Below are 20,164 nucleotides of genomic sequence, written 5' to 3'. Positions count from 1 at the left end.
ACAAAGATGGAGGACTGTAGTGTATGCAAGTCTGTCGGGTAATGATGAGGACAAATAACAGGAAGTGCCTCATCAGTCAAGTCGCAGGTGAGTGCTTGTATTTTCGGGTGATAACCGTCAGATTCTTATTCCTACTATGAAGCCATTGTGACCATAACTTAAGTCACATCTCCTTACAAACATAGGAAACTGGTGGTTAATTTTTCCCATTCATCCCTTCCAAAATTTGGCACTAAATGGGAAAGCATATAGAAAATACTTGTAGTTATTTCAGTTTGAATTTGTCTTAACCAGTCGGCACATACATCTGAAAACAGCATTTCACGCTGACAGTAACACGGATACAAGAAGTTAATGTAAGGATACACATGCAGGAGAAAATGTTCATGATTTTACTTCTTAAAATTTCTGACAATTTCCGAACATTTTTGAGCAAACGTCACATTTTGGACTTGTTCCGAATGGTTTCACATGCAACATGTAGGAAACCTGAAAATATTTTATATGTTCTTATTTCTTATTTCTGGACCCCCACGCCCCCACCACTCTCCCCCCACACACACCACCTTTTGAAAAACAAATGTAGTATGTTATAGGCAGTAAAATTATCTGAGAAAGGATTTTGATATTTTGGACCCCTCCTTTTAAATATCCGCCTTTGCATTTTCTGGAACATGACCTGTGAAATAATTTTTCCCTGGCTTTAAAAACATCTGGTTTTAATATTAGTTCTGTGAATGTCAGGACTGTCTGTGTTTTATAAAGGTGGCATTGTCTTCCTTGCAATGGTTGCTTTTCAATGTTTTTGGCCTAACCAAAAATAGATGTAACTGTCCGGTGTAAGCTTGACTGCCTGGTGATATTTAATAACTTCTGATAAGAAACAGTCTAGGTTTGTAAAGAAAGGATGACACGAGGTTAGCTCCCATGAAGCAGACATTGTCAGATAGAAAGCTGAGGGCAGTGTTAGTTTGCTCTTGAAGAGTCCTTCCTTTAAACACAGTACTTCATAGCTGATAGTACAAGTCTGGAGTTAGTACACACACAAAGCTTTTCATATTTTACCATCTGCTATTTTCACTGTCCGAATCAGAATGTGCGCTGAAAAAAATTGTGCAGGTTAGTGTGCTGTGTGCTGCATCAGGTGCATTGTGGGAAGCTCGATAGCATGCAGCAGCAGCAACAGCAGCAGCAGCAGCAGCAGCATTGTGCAGTGAATGGCAAGTGAATGGTAGGGGGTGGGGATTACCCTTCTCCGATGTTGCTTTTAATAAATTCATAAGTAGGAACCATTTCCAGACAATAATCTACTAGGGACTGGTCATTTATTAGCCGTGGGATTGGTCTTAGGACTGTATCATATCATATTATATCATTATAATAAATGACAAGTCCCTGTAAATGTTGGAATTTATAAAACATTATTTGAAAATATAAAACTGTGTCATTCTTTTCATATTTCCTTTGTATAATGAGGGCAGAGGTGGCCAGTCGTCTAAGGTGCCACAATTCGCTGTGTCAAGTTGCATCCCCTAGGCATGCCAGAAACCTATAACTGCGTGTTCGAATCCCGGTTCGCCCCGATTATGTTTCTAGGTTTGTCAGCACCATACCCGTGCTTGTGGGTTTCACCGAAGTGGTAAACGTCTGAGACCTGCATCACTTCGGACTTTCCTCCCACATTAAGCTGACATGCTGTGTTATAACTGTAATACTGTTAAAAGCGGCGTCAACCCAACTCACTCACTCACTCACACACTCACTCACCAGGGTTAGAAACTAACAGTTTTTGTCCACTAGTCCTTATAATGATAACATACAGCAAAACCCTTAAAATGGGCCAATTTCTACTAGTCCTTAGAATACCTTTACTATTTGGCAGTTTGGTAAGGACTACAGGACTAGTGCCAATTTCTAAAGCTGCTCACTCACTCACTCGCTCACTCACTCGCCCACCCACTCACTCTAATGACAATTCCCTTGACCCATCACTGCACAGCTTCACTGAGAAAGTGACCTCTCCATTTCACTTATGAGTGACATCCCACACATCCCCCTCCTGCACATTGGAGTAATTTCACTGGATGACCATATTTAGCCTCATGTCATTCAACTCAAAATGAAGCTATAGTAGAGAAAATATCCATGCTATTTATCATAATAAAATGGAGATATATAATACTGGATAATAGGGAATGCGTGTATAGGTACTGGAACCCTTTTCTGCTCTGTTACCATGGTGAAAAGCACCTCGTTCACAATTAATGCCGCAAGCTGTCAACACTTAACACTTAACAATGTGCACAATTAACACCATGAAGCTTGCATCAAATTACCTCTTAATAACATGACGCACACTCTCGACCTATCCTTATTCTAGAACAAAATGTTGACATGCAGGGTACACGTGATGGCATGTCACGTACAGCGTACATTCACTGACATAGCAGAGTCTCCCTAGCATACAGTGCTCTGTCTACAGTTAAACCTTGATGGCATACAGTGCTCTGTCTACAGTTAAACCTTGATGGCATACAGTGCTCTGTCTACAGTTAAACCTTGATGGCATACAGTGCTCTGTCTACAGTTAAACCTTGATGGCATACAGTGCTCTGTCTACAGTTAAACCTTGATGGCATACAGTGCTCTGTCTACAGTTAAACCTTGATGGCATACAGTGCTCTGTCTACAGTTAAACCTTGATGGTCTGAACATGAGCAGGCCACAGATAACTGATGACAGGGTCATAGACTTCTGAAGTTCACCATTTCCTCACCTCTCTTCCTCCTCTTGTCTCTTCATCTCCCTTGCCTTCCTCTTGGCCTCGGAGTGCTTCTTCTCCTTATCCTGTATCTTATTGAGCCACTGCTCAAACGTGGGTGGCTTGTGGCGGCTCAAGTCCAGGTCTCCCCTGTACAACAGACACTGTTATATAGATAGCCCTGTACAACGTACACTGTCATACAGCCGTGTACAACATACGCTGTCATATAGCCCTGTCCAACAGACACTGTTATATAGATAGCCCTGTACAACGTACACTGTCATATAGCCCTGTACAACAGACACTGTTATATAGATAGCCCTGTACAACGTACACTGTCATACAGCCCTGTACAACATACACTCTCATATAGCCCTGTACAACAGACACTGTTATATAGATAGCCCTGTACAACATACACTGTCATATAGCCCTGGACAACAGACACTGTTATATAGCCCTGTACAACATACACTGTCATAAAGCCCTGTACAACATACGCTGTCATATAGCCCTGTACAACATACACTGTCATATAGCCCTGTACAACATACACTATCATACAGCCCTGTACAACAGACACTGTCATATAGATAGCCCTGTACAACATACGCTGTCATATAGATAGCCCTGTACAACATACACTATCATACAGCCCTGTACAACAGACACTGTCATATAGCCCTGTACAAGATACACTGTCATATAGCCCTGTACAACAGACACTGTTATATAGATAGCCCTGTACAACGTACACTGTCATACAGCCCTGTACAACATACACTCTCATATAGCCCTGTACAACAGACACTGTTATATAGATAGCCCTGTACAACGTACACTCTCATATAGCCCTGTACAACATACACTATCATATAGCCCTGTACAACGTACACTGTCATACAGCCCTGTACAACATACACTGTCATATAGCCCTGTACAACATACACTGTCATATAGCCCTGTACAGCATACACTGTCATATAGCCCTGTACAACATACACTGTCATATAGCCCTGTACAACATACGCTGTCATACAGCCCTGGACAACAGACACTGTCATACAGCCCTGTACAACATACACTATCATACAGCCCTGTACAACAGACACTGTTATATAGATAGCCCTGTACAACAGACACTGTCATACAGCCCTGTACAACATACACTGTCATACAGCCCTGTACAACATACACTGTCATACAGCCCTGTACAACGTACACTGTCATACAGCCCTGTACAACGTACACTGTCATATAGATAGCCCTGTACAACGTACACTGTCATACAGCCCTGTACAATATACACAGTCATATAGCCCTGTACAACATACACTGTCATACAGCCCTGTACAACATACACTGTCATATAGCCCTGTACAACATACACTGTCATATAGCCCTGGACAACAGACACTGTTATATAGCCCTGGACAACATACACTGTCATAAAGCCCTGTACAACAGACACTGTTATATAGATAGCCCTGTACAACAGACACTGTCATATAGATAGCCCTGTACAACATACGCTGTCATATAGATAGCCCTGTACAACAGACACTGTCATATAGCCCTGTACAGCATACACTGTCATATAGCCCTGGACAACATACACTGTCATATAGCCCTGTACAACAGACACTGTCATATAGCCCTGTACAACATACACTGTCATATAGCCCTGGACAACAGACACTGTTATATAGCCCTTGACAACATACACTGTCATAAAGCCCTGTACAACAGACACTGTCATAAAGCCCTGTACAACATACACTGTCATACAGCCCTGTACAACATACACTGTCATACAGCCCTGTACAACATACACTGTCATACAGCCCTGTACAACATACACTGTCATACAGCCCTGTACAACATACACTATCATATAGCCCTGTACAACATACACTGTCATATAGCCCTGTACAACATACACTGTCATATAGCCCTGTACAACATACACTGTCATACAGCCCTGTACAACATACACTGTCATACAGCCCTGTACAACATACACTGTCATATAGCCCTGTACAACATACACTGTCATATAGCCCTGTACAACATACGCTGTCATACAGCCCTGTACAGCATACACTGTCATACAGCCCTGTACAACATACACTGTCATACAGCCCTGTACAACATACACTGTCATATAGCCCTTTACAGCATACACTCTCATATAGCCCTGTACAACATACACTGTCATATAGCCCTGTACAGCATACACTGTCATACAGCCCTGTACAACATACACTGTCATATAGCCCTGTACAACATACACTGTCATATAGCCCTGTACAGCATACACTCTCATATAGCCCTGTACAGCATACACTGTCATATAGCCCTGTACAACATACACTCTCATATAGCCCTGTACAACATACACTGTCATATAGCCCTGTACAGCATACACTGTCATATAGCCCTGTACAACATACACTGTCATATAGCCCTGTACAGCATACACTGTCATATAGCCCTGTACAACAGACACTGTCATATAGCCCTGTACAACAGACACTGTCATACAGCCCTGTACAACATACACTGTCATATAGCCCTGTACAACATACACTGTCATACAGCTCTGTACAACATACACTGTCATATAGCCCTGTACAACATACACTGTCATACAGCCCTGTACAATATACACAGTCATATAGCCCTGTACAACATACACTGTCATATAGCCCTGTACAACAGACACTGTCATATAGCTCTGTACAACATACACTCTCATATAGCCCTGTACAACATACACTGTCATACAGCCCTGTACAACATACACTGTCACTGCTAGGGCTGGGACGAATCCAAATTTACTACCCGGGTACCCACCCCCTATTACCCGACCCTACCCAGATACCTACTGTTGGTCTCAAGAGGTACAAAATGTCCGATTGTGAGTGTATTTCCACAGCACTTGCAAAACGTATTTAGATACATGTATTAAACAATCTGGTCATGCATACAGTGAAGTGGACTTAAGTTATATCTTTATTCAACCATATGAAAAGTCAGAAGGAATGGGTGCATAGTCAGAAAGAAATGCGAACATTAGTGACTTGTAGTGTAAGTTCTAGATAATTTTTGTCATTAAGCAATATATCATGTGACTTACCACGGGTCCGGGTAGTCCTGTGGGTACCCGGGTCCTACTGAGTACCCACCTGACCCGGGTACCCGAGTTACCTGTCCCGGCCCTAGACCGAGCATTTGATAAAATCCCAGATCAAACACATAAAGATTACAAATGGTTAGTTTTAAAAACAGCAGTTCGCATTTACTTTATTTGAAAACAGAGGAGGTTATAATTATTATTTTAGGAATTCAAAGTTAGTACTTGACAACATGAAGGTATGGTTAGAAACAATAAGTAACAAATACAAGATAACAAATATGTGTGACATGCAGTATAAAATAAATAATAAGCATCAATATCTATTAAACCTAATTTGGAACTTGTACAATCTTTTAACATCTTTTGATATGACGAGGATCGAACCCTGGACCTTCCGCTCTCTGGGCAGACGCTCTACCACTACACCACTGGGGCAGTCGAAGAAGAAAGAAGCGATGCATAGTGTGAAATATGATAAGTTTAAAAATTTAATTTACAAACATTTATTGTCACTATACCTTCACGATATCATTTCATCAGCTCCCTTATTTTTTGTCGGTAATATATCGAGTAAAATTGAGTGGTTAGCAACAAGTATGCCCCAGCCTTGATTCTTTACTTTTGTTGGCCCATAAGGGACATGGAGTCTGTTTTTCAATGTTTTGATATTTCACTTACTGTTATTGTAACCTTTTGCAAATTAACACGATTTGTCATACACATGTGATAAATCATGTGTAAAGAAGATATTGAATCGCTGAAAAGTGAAGCGAAAATGTCAAAAACTAAAATGAAAATGTCAAAAACAAAAGCGAAAAGGTCAAAAACTAAAATGAAAATACAGAAAACTATTTCCACCATTTTTGTTTTTGACATTTTCATTTTAGTTTTTGACATTTTCGTTTTTGTTTGTGACATTTCTTCTCCCTTTCAGTTTTTGACATTTTTGCTTCACATTTCAGCGATTCAATAGCTACTTGAAAGTACATTTTCCATGTTTGCGGTTGTTTCTATACATGATTTATCACATATTTGTATGACAAATTGTGTTAATTTGCAAACGGTTACGATAAAAGTAGGTGAAATATCAAAATACTCCATGTCCCTAATTGGCCACCGTATTTACTCAAAACATACCTGACATACTGTTCTTATCCTTCACTTTGAGTTTATTTAGTGACACATAAATAAAAACTGATGAAGATGGGATACAGAAAGAGAAGTGTATCTCACAAACAGTCATGAAAATTGTTGGGGTTGGCTAGGAAATGTATCAATACATACATCTATACCATTATTTAACAAGCTTTTGATGCTCCAAGAAATGTTTGCTCACGCAGGGATAATTTCAGGAAACAGGGTCGTTAGTGAAACTGTAAAATACATTTAACTTGAATGTGTCTACTGTTAGAAATAACGTCCAACGTTACAAATTTGATTTGAATTATATTTGGCCTCTTTCTCAAGCAAAGGCAGCTCAGTGATTTATATCCAACATCAAATAGAATGTAATGACACTTTATCGTCAAATAAAGTAGACCAGTCAAGACAAACGTGTTGTGCTTCAGAACCAAAGTAAACAAACGTGAAAGTTAGTTAACAAAGAATAAGAGGAGGATAGCCTTGGTTTGAAATATTTCATACATACCTTCTATTTTTACTGTCGAGGAAATAAGGCAACAAGTTGATTATTGATTTACAAATACATGATGCACATACACTAATCATGATAATGGAGACACAAGGATCAATGATATCCTCATAGCAATAGGTTATACTTCATTACATTTGGGACCTGTGAAGATCCGGGCTAGAATAGTGAGTGAGTTGGGGTAAACGCCGCTTTTAACAGTATTCCAGTCATATCGCGGCGTGTCAGCTTAATGGGGGAGGAAAGTGATGCAGCTCTCAGACGTTTACCACTTCGGTGAAACCCACGAGCATGGGTATGGTGCTGACAAACCTAGAAACATAATCGAGGCGAACCGGGATTCGAACCCACAATCATAGATTTCTGGCGTGTCCAAGGGACGCAACTCTGCACAGCGAATCACGGCGCCGTAGACCACTAGGCCATCCGTGCCCCCCGGGGTAGAATAGGTCTTCAGCAACCCATGCTTGCTGAAAAAAGTATCTTTGCTTGTCGTAAGAGGCAACTAACAGGATAAGGTGGTCAGGCTCGCTGACTTGGTTGATGCACGCCATCTTATCCCAATGGTCTAGATCGATGCTCATGATGGCAATCACTGGACTGTCTGGTCCAGACTCAATTATTTACAGACTGCCGTTATATAGCTGGAATATTGCTGAGTGCGGTATTAAACTACAAACAAACAAACAATATTACACTTGGAGCTTGCTCACATTACTGAACCTGCTGAGATGACAAGTCACGAAGTTGATGTTGCTAAAAACAAAATACAGTCCAGGGATCCTTTTCACAAAGCGACCAAACGCTACGACTACCTTAACTACTATACTTTAACACCGACTTATGACCGTCTTAGCGCTATGATCTCTTTGTGAAACAGGACCCAGTGCTGCAAGTACGCGGCAACTAGAATTCCCAGTGCTGAAAAGTAAAACAAGGAACACTTACATGTAGAAGGCATATGCCTTTTGAAGCTTCTGTGTCCGTGCAGCATCTACAGATTGAATGGCGGGTAACTTCTTTCCTAAAAGAAATGTTGCCAAACTCAATTCCATGTTATTCTTCTACATATATAATTCTAAAAGACAAATATTTACATATTAAATGATATTAACTCATACATGATGTGATCTTTGATGCTCATTGGAGGTGTATGTACACTATATCCCTCCATCAACACAGTGGACACAGGAACAGTGTGTACAAGGCTGTGAAGTATTGACGATGACCCGATGTGAGTTGCATGGCATCCCCGGCATGGGCGGATACAGAGGGGGGATGCAGGGGTGCGCAACCCCCCTTTTTATTTCGAAAAAAATATCTTTATTTCTGTATAAATTACCACCAAAGACAATAAATAGATCTTAATTGTGCACCCCTCCTTTTAAAAAAAGCTGTATCCGCCCATGCCGGGTCCCAATAGGTCTCCTGTTAGCATCCCATGCTTGTTGGGTTACCTGACTGGTGGCATGTCATCGTAACCTGACAGCATAGATCACTGCTCATGCTATCAACCACTAAAACCCTTGCCGACACTGTTACTTACAGGCTGTGATATAAACCCCTAGTTGCCTTGCCAACACTGTTGTTTATGTGATATAAACCACTAGTTGCCATGCCAACACTGTTATACACAGGCTGTGATATAAGCAACTAGTTGCCTTGCCAACACTGTTATATACAGGCTGTGATATAAACCACAGAGCAAAAGAAAGTATGCACTTGACATTTGGATTTAACCAAAATATTACAAACATCGTGAAAATGTTACTTGGCCGAAAACAGTTACCAAAACACTGATAACCGTATCGAATAGATCACCATCGAACAACCATTTCTTGTTTGTTTCATTTTTAGCCACCATCAAACATGGGTGCATAGTTTCTTTTGCCAGGCAGTTTAGCTGGACTGCTTACTGCATCAAACAACATTCACTCACTCCTAACCAAGGTGAGTGAGTGAGTTGGGTTTAACGCCGCTTTTAACAGTATTCCAGTCATATCACGGCGTGTCAGCCTAATGTGGGGGGAAAGCCCGAAGTGATGCAGGTCTCCGATGTTTAACACTTCGGTGAAACCCACGAGCACAGGTATGGTGCTGACAAACCTAGAAACATAATCGGGGCGAACCGGGATTCGAACCCACAATCATAGGTTTCTGGCGTGCGTAAGGGACGCAACTCTGCACAGCAACGGCGGCGCCTTAGACGACTTGGCCACCCGTGCCCCCCCTAACCAAGGTGATCAAGCTGCATCCTACTATGGAAGCTAACCTGCCCGCATTGTAGGCCAGTTTGTTGGTTTGTTGATTAATGCCACAATCAGCAATATTCCAACTATATAATGTCAGCCTATGAATAATCAAGTCAGGACCAGACAATCCAGTGACTGATATTAGGAGCACCATCCCACACCGTTAGGGTACAATGACACACAACCAACCAAGTTACTAGGCCTGACCACCTAATCCATTAAGCTCCCCATACGAGAACCTAATCTACCCTGGAATCCCTGTAAATATAGATGTTGTCATCCATGTGTCACACTTTTGCATTATGTCTCATTTTTTTAACAAACAAGTAAAATCATAGATATTTTTTATAAGGAAGTGAATATATGGATGTCAACTTCTTTATTAGGAGGAACACAACGTTTCGGAGTATATGCTTACTCCTTCAACAGGTGATTCCTTCATCAGGTGAATGATGAAGGAGTAAGCATATACATGTACTCCGAAACGTTGTGTTCCTCCTAATAAAGAAGTTGACATCCATATATTCACTTCCTTATGTGCATCACTTCTAAATGCCTTTCAAAAACCTGATATTTTTTATATTTGTATACTTATCCTGCATTACTCCTTAATGTATATTACTGCTTGTTCTTGACAGAGAAAAGAGCTGTATGAAGATGTCGCTTGAAGAAGTAGTTTCTACTAGCTGTGAGGCCAACCCTATCACACAGCTCCCATGTGACCAGGGGAAGTGACATCATGGATCACCACATTACTCTGAAGTCCGGAACATCAGAAGGCATCGTGGGGAGGCAGCTCTGCGATGGGTGGATCCCTTTAGACGCAGTAATGCAGGATAAGTATACAAATATGAAAAATATCTAGGATTTTACTACATTTTTTACTTATCCTGCATTACTCCTTAATTCATCTTTATCCGATGGAATCGGTGGAGGGCATACCTTCAGATGTGGGCTTTCATTTCAGAAGCTTTTATTCAGAGCTGTATGAGTGGAGCATTAACCTTCTATTCCAGGGCACTTATGCCGGGGAGGTCGAGAGGCCAGCTCTGGACTGGGGGCGAGATCAGTGGTGTCTAGTAGTGGTGACCTGTCTGGCCACTACTAACGGACCAAAACTGTGCATGCCCTGCATGTCCTTCAAAGCGGCGTCTCAAAGGTAGTGACTGGCGAAGACTGTGTCCGATCACCAGAAGCATCCCTCCATTAGTATGCAACAGTTACTGTGTAGCGCCATGGTGGAGGCAACCGGCCAGATCTCATGCAGGTTGTTGAAGCTTGGTAGGTCCAATCCTGCGGCTTCTTAGGCCTGGAGAATGATGGCTCCGGCCAGAGGGTGATCGTGTTGCGGATGACTTCCGCTCGTGTGGTCACTGATACCAGTACGAAAAGGCGTCGTTGTTGTCTGTTCCTTGGACTGACAGATGAAACCACGCAACACCCTCACCTCACAGGAGGAGCTCTTGTTCGTCTTCTGCACCACAATCGATGATAGGGGGGATGAGGAATGACCCATCAGGCTGTCCTGGAAGCTGATTCTTCACAATAAAGTCTCAGCACAGTCCGAGGTGAACGGTGTGATGTCTAGGGCATGTAGTTCACTGACACGGGCGCCTGTAGCCAATGTTAGGAGGAAGATTGTCTTTTTTGTCAGATGGTAGAACGACGCCGTTTCAGGGGGCTCAAAAGGCGCGTCTCTCAGCAAGGCCTGTAGTTCTGGAAATTTAGTCATGCGCCGATCTTCCAGAACCACTAGGACGGACTTGAATGCCACAAGGTAGGTCGTTATGGGACTACCCTTGAGCCGATGCTTGTGGCGAAGATAGAGCAGGAACGCAGCCAGGAACGATGCAGTGGTGAGGTCCTGATGTTTTCTCCTGCAAAAGCTCTTGAATGACAGCCACAGGTCATCATATAGGCTTCTAGTGGATGGAAGATGTGCCATCGTGATGGCCTTCGCTGCTCTGGCTGAGTATTCCTAAGCGTTTAACGCTCTCTGCAGATGGACAAGATTTGAAAACATAACCAGTCTGGTCCCGGATATGGCTGCCTGATGTGGGGATGGATCTACAGGTTTGGCCAGTCTGGGAGTAGTAGCAGGTCGGCATCTCTGAGGTCGACGAACTAGGCTCTCGCCAGCTACCAGGGCAAAACCTAATTAAGATTGAGGCTCTGAGTAGATTTGATCTTTTGGATGACCCTGGGAAGGAGTACAGGCGAGGGAAAAGAGAACGCTTTTAGTCCTTCCCAGGGTACACTGAAGGCGGTGGGATAGAGGTAAGGTCCAACCTAATGGCATCCTTGCTGTCAACACCTGGGCCAGGGGTAGGCGCGACTGCCTCAAGTCTGTCTTCCAACCAGTCTGCCACCTGGTCTCTCTAGGTGAGCTTCGCCATCAGTGGGAGTATCATCGTAGCATGGGATGAAGTCACCCTCCAAGGAATCAGAGCGATAGCCTGCTAGAGCATCGATAGACAGGAGAGTGGCTCCTAGATCGGGTGTCCGACGAGACGAGCGACTGTCTTTTGGTTTGGTTTGTTGTTTTACGCCGCACTCAGCAATATTCCAGCTATAATACGGCGGTCTGTAAATAATCGAGTCTGGACCAGACAATCCAGTGATTTACATTATGAACATCGATCCACGCAATTGGAATCGATGACATGCATTAACCAAGTCAGCGAGTCTGACCACCCGATCCCGTTAGTCGCCTTTTACGACTAGCATAGTCGCCTATTACAGCAAGCATTGGTTGCTGAAGACCTATTCTACCCCGGAATCTTCACGGGGCACGAGCGACTGTCCCTCAGATGGGAGGAGGTACTGGGCGAGAGTCCAAAGAGTAACGGGAGGTAGTTGATGGATCCACAACGGGTGGTAGAGAGGGACAGAGACACTGGAGGCAGCGTGGGCTTCTGTAAAGGAGATATCTGGTGGACAGGTGCTGTCTGTATAGGCGCTTAAAGAGACGCAGGCAATATGGATGACGCTTGTAGGGGGGTCTGTTTGGGGCCATTGCTGAGGGCGTCGGCGTCTGTTGCATGGCCTGCAAGTACTGAATGTACCAGAGGAGAGAGGCGTCCCTCAAAGGCAGCTGGGACGTAGGCGGGAGCGCCTCTTGGAAGCCGTAGCCAAAGGGCGTCTGTCCGGTGGACTGGATAGGCCCCATCTGGTAGGTGAGCTCCACGCCAGGCGTCATGTGGTGGCCGCCGCCGCCGCGTAGACAGACGTGGTGGTCGTCAGCAGGGTGCTCTGGGTAGAGACCGAGACCGTGTGGGATGACATCATGGCCGTAGTGGAGGCCGGGGAGTCCCTGTCCAAGGTAGCTGATGAAACAGACCCTAGGTGATGTCTCAGAAGGTGAAATCTCAGACATCTTTTACCGGAGTTTCCAAACCTGCTGTAACCTCTGTTTTGGGGACACACAAAGTGGGAGACAGTCAAGAAGACTGGAGTCAAGGAGAGGTACAATTTAAGAACAAGGGATGGGGATCCAACGCCTACATTTGGGCCCCACTTGGAACAGGATGGCATGTTATCTGCAATGAAGCAGTGTAAAATCACAATGCATCCCCCCCCCCCCCCCCCCGATTTTGTGTGCTATAGTTTCTTTAACCAACTACCTGGGTTTATGAAAAACAATATTACGACAAACATAAGACAACATACAAAGACAAACAATACACTTGCAAGGGTACGACAATGATGAGGTACCAGGCAAGAAAAATATAGCACATGAACCACATTCATCAACCGCTCGGCCCTTTAAAATATTCAAGATGGCTCCTTGAAACAACAAGACACCTGAGACTTACCATTGTGTTCTAGAAAAAAAATGTTATGAACAAGTTAAAACATATAGAATGTACAAGATACAAACCGTATGCACAACACAAGCATAAGAAACATTAACTCCAGAAGAAAAACATGTAAGGGTTTCAGCAAGTTTTATGAGCAGATAAAAAAACAGGTCTTCACTCAGCAAGTGACTAGAGTAATGTGAGAATCTGTGACGTCACTTCCCCTGGTCACATGGGAGCTGTGTGATAGGGTTGGCCTCTCAGCTTGTAGAAACAACTTCTTCAAGCAAGATATTCACACAGCTCTTTTCTCTGTCAAGAACAAGCAGTAATATGCATTAAGGAGTAATGCAGGATAAGTAAAAAATCAGTGGAAACACTGCTCCCAGACACATCTGCAGAACGTGAAACACTTCTCCCGAATGCAACCCATCCATGCAACCCATGTGGCCTGCCCCCAGGCCTTATTTCTTGTCTCCTTAGCCGTGCGGAACACACGTGGGAAATTGCTTGTTAACCCCGAAAACAACTTCAACTCTGCCAGTCAAGAAATCACTGGCTTGATCAACACACACAGTCAAGCTACTTCAATTTCTGATAGGACTACAAGTAACCATGATAATTAACATCTATTTCAAATAATACCTGCATGTTCTGCTGGCTGAGCTTCGTCGTTGTCGCTGATGCGTACCTGGGGCCTGTCCCCTGTGTCATCCAAGTGGAACTGATTCCGCCTGACTACACCTGGGTGGGGGCGCTTGATTGGGGAGTTGAGAGCTGTCCCCTCAAACTCCTCGGGAGGGGCGATGTTTGTTAGGTAGAGCTGGCACTGGCCTCCCTGTCATATGGACATATGGGCATACTTTCAAAACCATTAAATCATATCTCAAGTCCTAAAAAAATTAGCATCTCAAAACTTCCCAATGACAAACTAAATTTGTGATTGAATTTGAGAATAAACACAACTGTTACCAGCGGCAATTGTGATAAAACAACACATTACATAAAAGGGGGAGCGTGGGTGGCCCAGTCGTCTAAGGCGCCGCGATTTGCTGTGCAGAGTTGCATCCCTTGGGCACGCCAGAAACCTATGATTGTGGGTTTGAATCACGGTTCGCCCCGATTATGTTTCTTGGTTTGTCAGCACCATACCCATGCTCGTGGGTTTCACCGAAGTGGTAAACGTCTGAGACCTGCATCACTTCGGGCTTTCCTCCCACATTAAGCTGACACGCCACGATCTAACGGGAATACTGTTAAAAGCGGCGTTTAACCTAACTCACTCACTCACTCATAAAAAGAACAGTGTTTCATTGGGGAAAAGATTCTGTCACCAACACATAAAAAAAGTGCAAAAATAAAAAAATAAAAACATATTGTAAATTTGACATTAAATTGTATATTAATATACTTATCCTATTCTCATACAATGCATTTCTTCCTTCTTCTTTCAATCCGTATGTGGATTATTTAATTTAGATAAAAGAAGGGAATAATCACAATGTGTCGTGTCACGATAAGAAATAATTTACAGTGGAACTGCTCATATCTGAATATCTTGTGGCTACATATTGGAGTATCTACGGTAACTCATCTCGGCATACACACTGACCTCCACCCAGACTGGGAACTTGGAGTCATAATACTGGTGTGGCTTGAGAGGGACCTGTCTCGACGGACGCAGTTTCTTGGCTCGTTGCTGCCATCGGAACAAGAACAAATGACGTTCACAGCTCTTGTGTCCAAATTTGTCGGCAATTGTCAACGCATTGTTGCCATCATCATCTTCAGCATCAATATTGGCTCCTGGGGACGAGAATATAGTAGCTGTCAGCATCGTATGACATAATACCAAAATAGCATCACAGCACTGTAGCTCACCAGGTGCATTCCAAGTGTGATGTGCGCAGTGAAGTCTTTAGCCATCATGTAAAGAAAGTAGTGTAACTGTTAGGCCATAATAAATTAATTATTTGACTCAGATAAATTGCGATGAAAATGCTATCGCTAATTTATTGTGGCATAATTGTTTCAAAAATGATTTCCATATTTACTATGTTATTTCATGGTCCTCACATTTCTGATTCTCTTCATGAATTGATTATAAAACAAAAAGTGTTATGACTTTGTCCATAGATTTCTTAAATGGACTGAAAATTTATTATCAATTTTCTTGACTTCAAAGTTATTACAATAACAGCAATCACGTCTATATTTCATAAAATAATGCTATTTCTTCTTCTTTGTAGCATCAATCTATTCACAATAGAAATTCCATTGTTATGTGAAGAATATCACATCTTTAACATTTGAAGAAAATATAGCTATTGTCCTTTCTTTAACCAAAATGTTTCCAAATCCAGATGAGCTAAGAAGTAATGGTTTAAAAAGTTTTCATGTTGTAGGAGGCTGACCTTTTTCTAAGAGGAGGTCAACAATATGACCATGACCTTGAGCTGCTGCCACATGAAGAGCCGTTCTGCCGAGGGGAGATGTGCCATTTAAATTGGCACCTGAAAATCCAAAACAAACATACTAAAAAAATTAATTGAAGTTTTTAAGTTGAGACAACGCTAAAAATAAGGTGACTCAAAGACAATGATTATGGAAAACATAATTGGAATCTCATTAACATCAGATCTAAGTCATTTTCCAGAGGCAAGGGAGCTAACTGACTATAAACATGGAAATTCCTCCCTTGCCTAACTTCGACCCGAAATTTGTTATGAATTGGCCGGGCTGACGAGTATATGCACAGTCCAATCAAAATTGCCGTGTAAACAGCCAGGCAGATTTCGGTCAATTGCTGGATTTGCAAACCATGTGTACCATCAAACAGGCGTCGACAGATATTTTCCAAATCTTTTCGTGTTCTTAATCAAGGTGCTCAAGTAATTTGATGCCATTCATAAGATAAAACACATTTTATAACAATATAGATCTTGATTATCAATCAGATCGTCTTGACTGGGCATCGCCATTTTGTTTGAAGCAGTTGCAAGTATCTGGTGGAACCTGATTGGGCAATAGGACGGACATATTAGGGACCTAACTCAAAATAGCCACTTGTGGCACTACAATTCCATGAAATTCCAGCCTCATTCAGGATGAGTGGAAACTGGAGTATTAAAGTCAGGTAACTCCCTTGCCTCAGGAAGATGGATCTTAGTGCTGTAAGTTGGTTGGTTGGTTGTTTTTTGGTTTTACACCGCACTCAGCAATATTACAGCTATATGACGGCGGTCTGTAAAATAATCAAGTCTGGACCAGACAATCCAGTGATTGATATCATGAGCATCTATCCACGCAATTGGGATCGATGACCTGCATCAACCAAGTCAGCGAGCCTGATCCCATTAGTCGCCTTTTACGACAAGCATAGTCGCCTTTTATGGCATGCATGGGTTGCTGAAGACCTATTCTACCCCGGATCTTTACGGGTTAGTGTTGTAAGTGTAGTGATAGTAGTCAACAATAGGATCTGATCTTAATGAGACTCAATTAATTGTTGGTGCACAGTCCCTTATCCTTCTATGTGAAAAGGTTCTTATGAACTTAAAAGTCCTTAACTTTATCATTGTCCAAATGTGTTGAAACTTAGTAAAATCTAAATATTTTTTTTACATTTCTATACTTATCCTGCATTACTCCTTGATGTCTTTACTGCTGAATTTTTACAGAAAGACGAAGCTGTGTGAGGTCAGGCTGAAGAAGAAGTTGTTCCAACCAGTTGTGTGGGTAATCCCATCACACAGTGCCCACATGACCATGGAAGTGATGATGACACATATCTTCACATTACTGCTTGATCGTAACATCTGAAGACATCGTGGGGAGGCAGCTCTGTGACAGCTGGCCCCTTAGATCCAGTAAAAAATATTAAGATTTTACTAAATATTTTATCCTAACCTGCATTACTCCTTAATGCATCTGAATTGGATGGTACGGAAGTGAGCATACCTTCACATGTGATCCTCAGAATACCCTCGTCAAATGTCCAGGCAACCATCACTGCATCCTTTGACGATGATCGGAAACCAGGAGATCATTCCTGCCATAGGGAGAACGAGAGTATGAGGAAGTCCAGGCAAAGAACAGGAGTAGAAAAAAGCTTACGCTAGAGTCTAAAACTGACTTACCAGGCCAATGCTTGCAGCATGTAAGCCTCCTTATCTAGGATGCAAGCACCAGAGAGTCAGAAAGGCCGGTTCTGGACTGCTGGAGGAGTTAATGACGTCGGGAAAAAACAAAATGTCCAGAAACACCTTTCCATGATGTATCTGATAGAGCACATGCTGTGGAGAGCCATTGCAGATGCGAACGCCCGGATCTCGTGAGGGTTGTTTGCAGTACGAGGATCCAGACCAGCGGTCTAATAAGCTGAACATCATAAAGATTGTGTTACAACTAACTTCCGTCTTGGAATTTATGTTTGGATCCTCAGAATAACCTCGTCAAAGGTCCTGGTAACTGTCACGACATTCTTTTGCGATGATCAGAAACCAGGAGACCATTCCCTCCAGGAGTATGAGGAATGTAAGAAGTCCAGATAAAAGAAAGCAATAGAAAATGACGTACGCTAAAGTCTAAGACTGACTTACCGAGCTAATGATTGAAGCATAGAGACCTCCCTCTTTGGCGTGCGAATACTGCGAGAGTTGGAAAATGCTGGCTATGGACAACTAGAGAAGTTCAATGGCATCTTGGATTGGTGACCTGCTGGGCAATGACCAGACGGCCAAGACTGTGTATGCCTCTGACACCTTCCAAGGCCATGTCCCTCAGGCGGCAGGCAAAGACTGTGTCTGATCTCCAGAAGCTTCCTTCCATGATGGATCTCATTGAGCAACTGCTGTGGACAGCAATCGTAGAAACGAACCCCCAGATCTCGTGAGGGTTGTAGGCCCTGGCAGGATCAAGGACAGCAGCCTCATAAGCCTGGAGGATGACTGCTTGTGACCATAAGGATCATGTGTTAAGACTGACTCCTGTCATGGATGTCCTGGAGACGAGGATGAAAAGCTGTATCTGGGCACCACGTTGAGTCTTTCATCAGCGGATAAAAACCTACAGTGCATGAACTGGGCACAGGAGTTCCACCTCATCTTCAGCACCCATAATCGAGGAGAGTGGTGGGATGGTAAGTACATGACAGGATGTTCTGGGAGTTAATTCTTGGCAATGAAGTCCTAGTACAGCCCAAGGTGAATGGTTCCCTGCGCCCTGTGTTCAAATCGCACCTGGGTGATGTGCTGCATGCTAACCCTTGCCACCATAGCCAGAGCCAAGAGGAAAAAATGTCTACTTGGTGAGGTTAAAGAAGCTTAGTGGATAGGCTCAAATGGAGGACCAGGCAGAAACCTAAGAACCATGTCCAGATCCCATGCAGGAGATCTGAACTTCGCCTTCTGATCTTCAAGTCTGAAAGAGCCCGGCAAAGCTTGCAGTTTGGTATCATGGTCATGTTACAATCCTCCAGAACTGCCAACACCAAGTTAATGGTCAGCAAGTAGGTAGTGATGGTGCTGCCCTTGAGTTGTCATTAGCTGCACAGGAACAGAAGGAATTCAGCTAAGAATTGAGAGGACACTGAAGCGGGATCCTGATGTTTATCCTTGCAAAAGAAATCAGGGAATCCCACTTGTTGTCCCCTGGTTGCGCAGACACCAAACCACTGGGCGTTCTGGGGACAATTCTGCTAGTAGAATATAGCCAGAATGAGCACTTCAAGTTCCAAGTTGTTTATATGCCCTGTGCGCTGATCATCGGAACACAGCGCTGTGGTTGTCTGGACCTCCAACCCTGTAGAGATTGCATCTACGAACAGGCATGAGGTTGGCGCTGCCTCTGTCAAGGAGACTCCTCCAAAGACATTTAACTTCAAAGTACATGATTTTACAGTGACTTGTAGCCACCATGACACCAATATTGATGCGGCAGCAAAAATATATGAAAATATGTGAAGACACAAGAGTGGATAAGAGTCACAAATTTCACAATAAAAGCTGAATACAGCAGCAATCAAAAGAATGCCAGTTACAAAGCTGGACACCTTAGTATACAGGACAGTCTAGGTTACAAGCAGTAATGTGAAGATATATGACCTCATCACTTCTGTAGCCATGTGGGCACTGTTGTGATGGAATTATCCAAACAAGTTGGAACAACTTCTTCAGCTGGACCTCACACAGCTTCATCTTTCTGTCAAAAATCGACAGTAAAGGCATTAAGGAGTAATGCAGGATAAGTTAAAAAAGAGTGCTTTGAGAGCACAACATCCCCCGCATGAATTTTTTTAACGAGTCAAATAAAGCTCCGTAAAACAGGGGCAGTAACTCTGTCAAAATTAGTTGAAATGAAACGGGACTGCGATATGCATATCATCAACATGTCGACATCTTGTGTGTAGAGTGTCAGGGATATTCTCTGGAAACTGTAGGAGGAGTTGATTTCACAAGCTTAGTACCCTCTCTCACAATAAGGCAAATGAAGCTCCGTAAAACAGGGGCAGTAACTCTGTCAAAATTAGTCGAAACGAAACGGGACTGCGATATGCGT

At 43.0% G+C, this 20,164-nt stretch overlaps 1 protein-coding gene across 3 annotated transcripts in view; it reads right to left on the bottom strand.

Moving 5' to 3' along the window:
* Window positions 1–20,164, bottom strand: part of LOC124112517 (ankyrin repeat, SAM and basic leucine zipper domain-containing protein 1-like) — a 29,018-nt gene that overhangs the window by 4,439 nt on the left and 4,415 nt on the right. The window contains exons 4-10 of one of the 3 annotated variants that reach the window (XM_046472676.2): window positions 16,021–16,119; window positions 15,219–15,412; window positions 14,252–14,444; window positions 8,503–8,578; window positions 7,552–7,563; window positions 2,777–2,911; window positions 1,066–1,101 (exon numbers count right to left, since the gene is read on the bottom strand). In XM_046472676.2, coding sequence (XP_046328632.2) covers window positions 1,066–1,101; window positions 2,777–2,911; window positions 7,552–7,563; window positions 8,503–8,578; window positions 14,252–14,444; window positions 15,219–15,412; window positions 16,021–16,119 — 745 coding nt within the window. The remainder of the gene's footprint in view (window positions 1–1,065; window positions 1,102–2,776; window positions 2,912–7,551; window positions 7,564–8,502; window positions 8,579–14,251; window positions 14,445–15,218; window positions 15,413–16,020; window positions 16,120–20,164) is intronic. The other 2 variants (XM_046472678.2, XM_046472677.2) reach the window with 2 other exon arrangements.

The sequence above is a fragment of the Haliotis rufescens genome, unplaced genomic scaffold (assembly GCF_023055435.1).
Source record: "Haliotis rufescens isolate VD_foot unplaced genomic scaffold, xgHalRufe1.0.p SCAF_17, whole genome shotgun sequence".
NCBI classification, from domain to species: Eukaryota; Metazoa; Mollusca; class Gastropoda; order Lepetellida; family Haliotidae; genus Haliotis; species Haliotis rufescens.
This window is presented reverse-complemented; position numbering and strand designations above follow the sequence as displayed.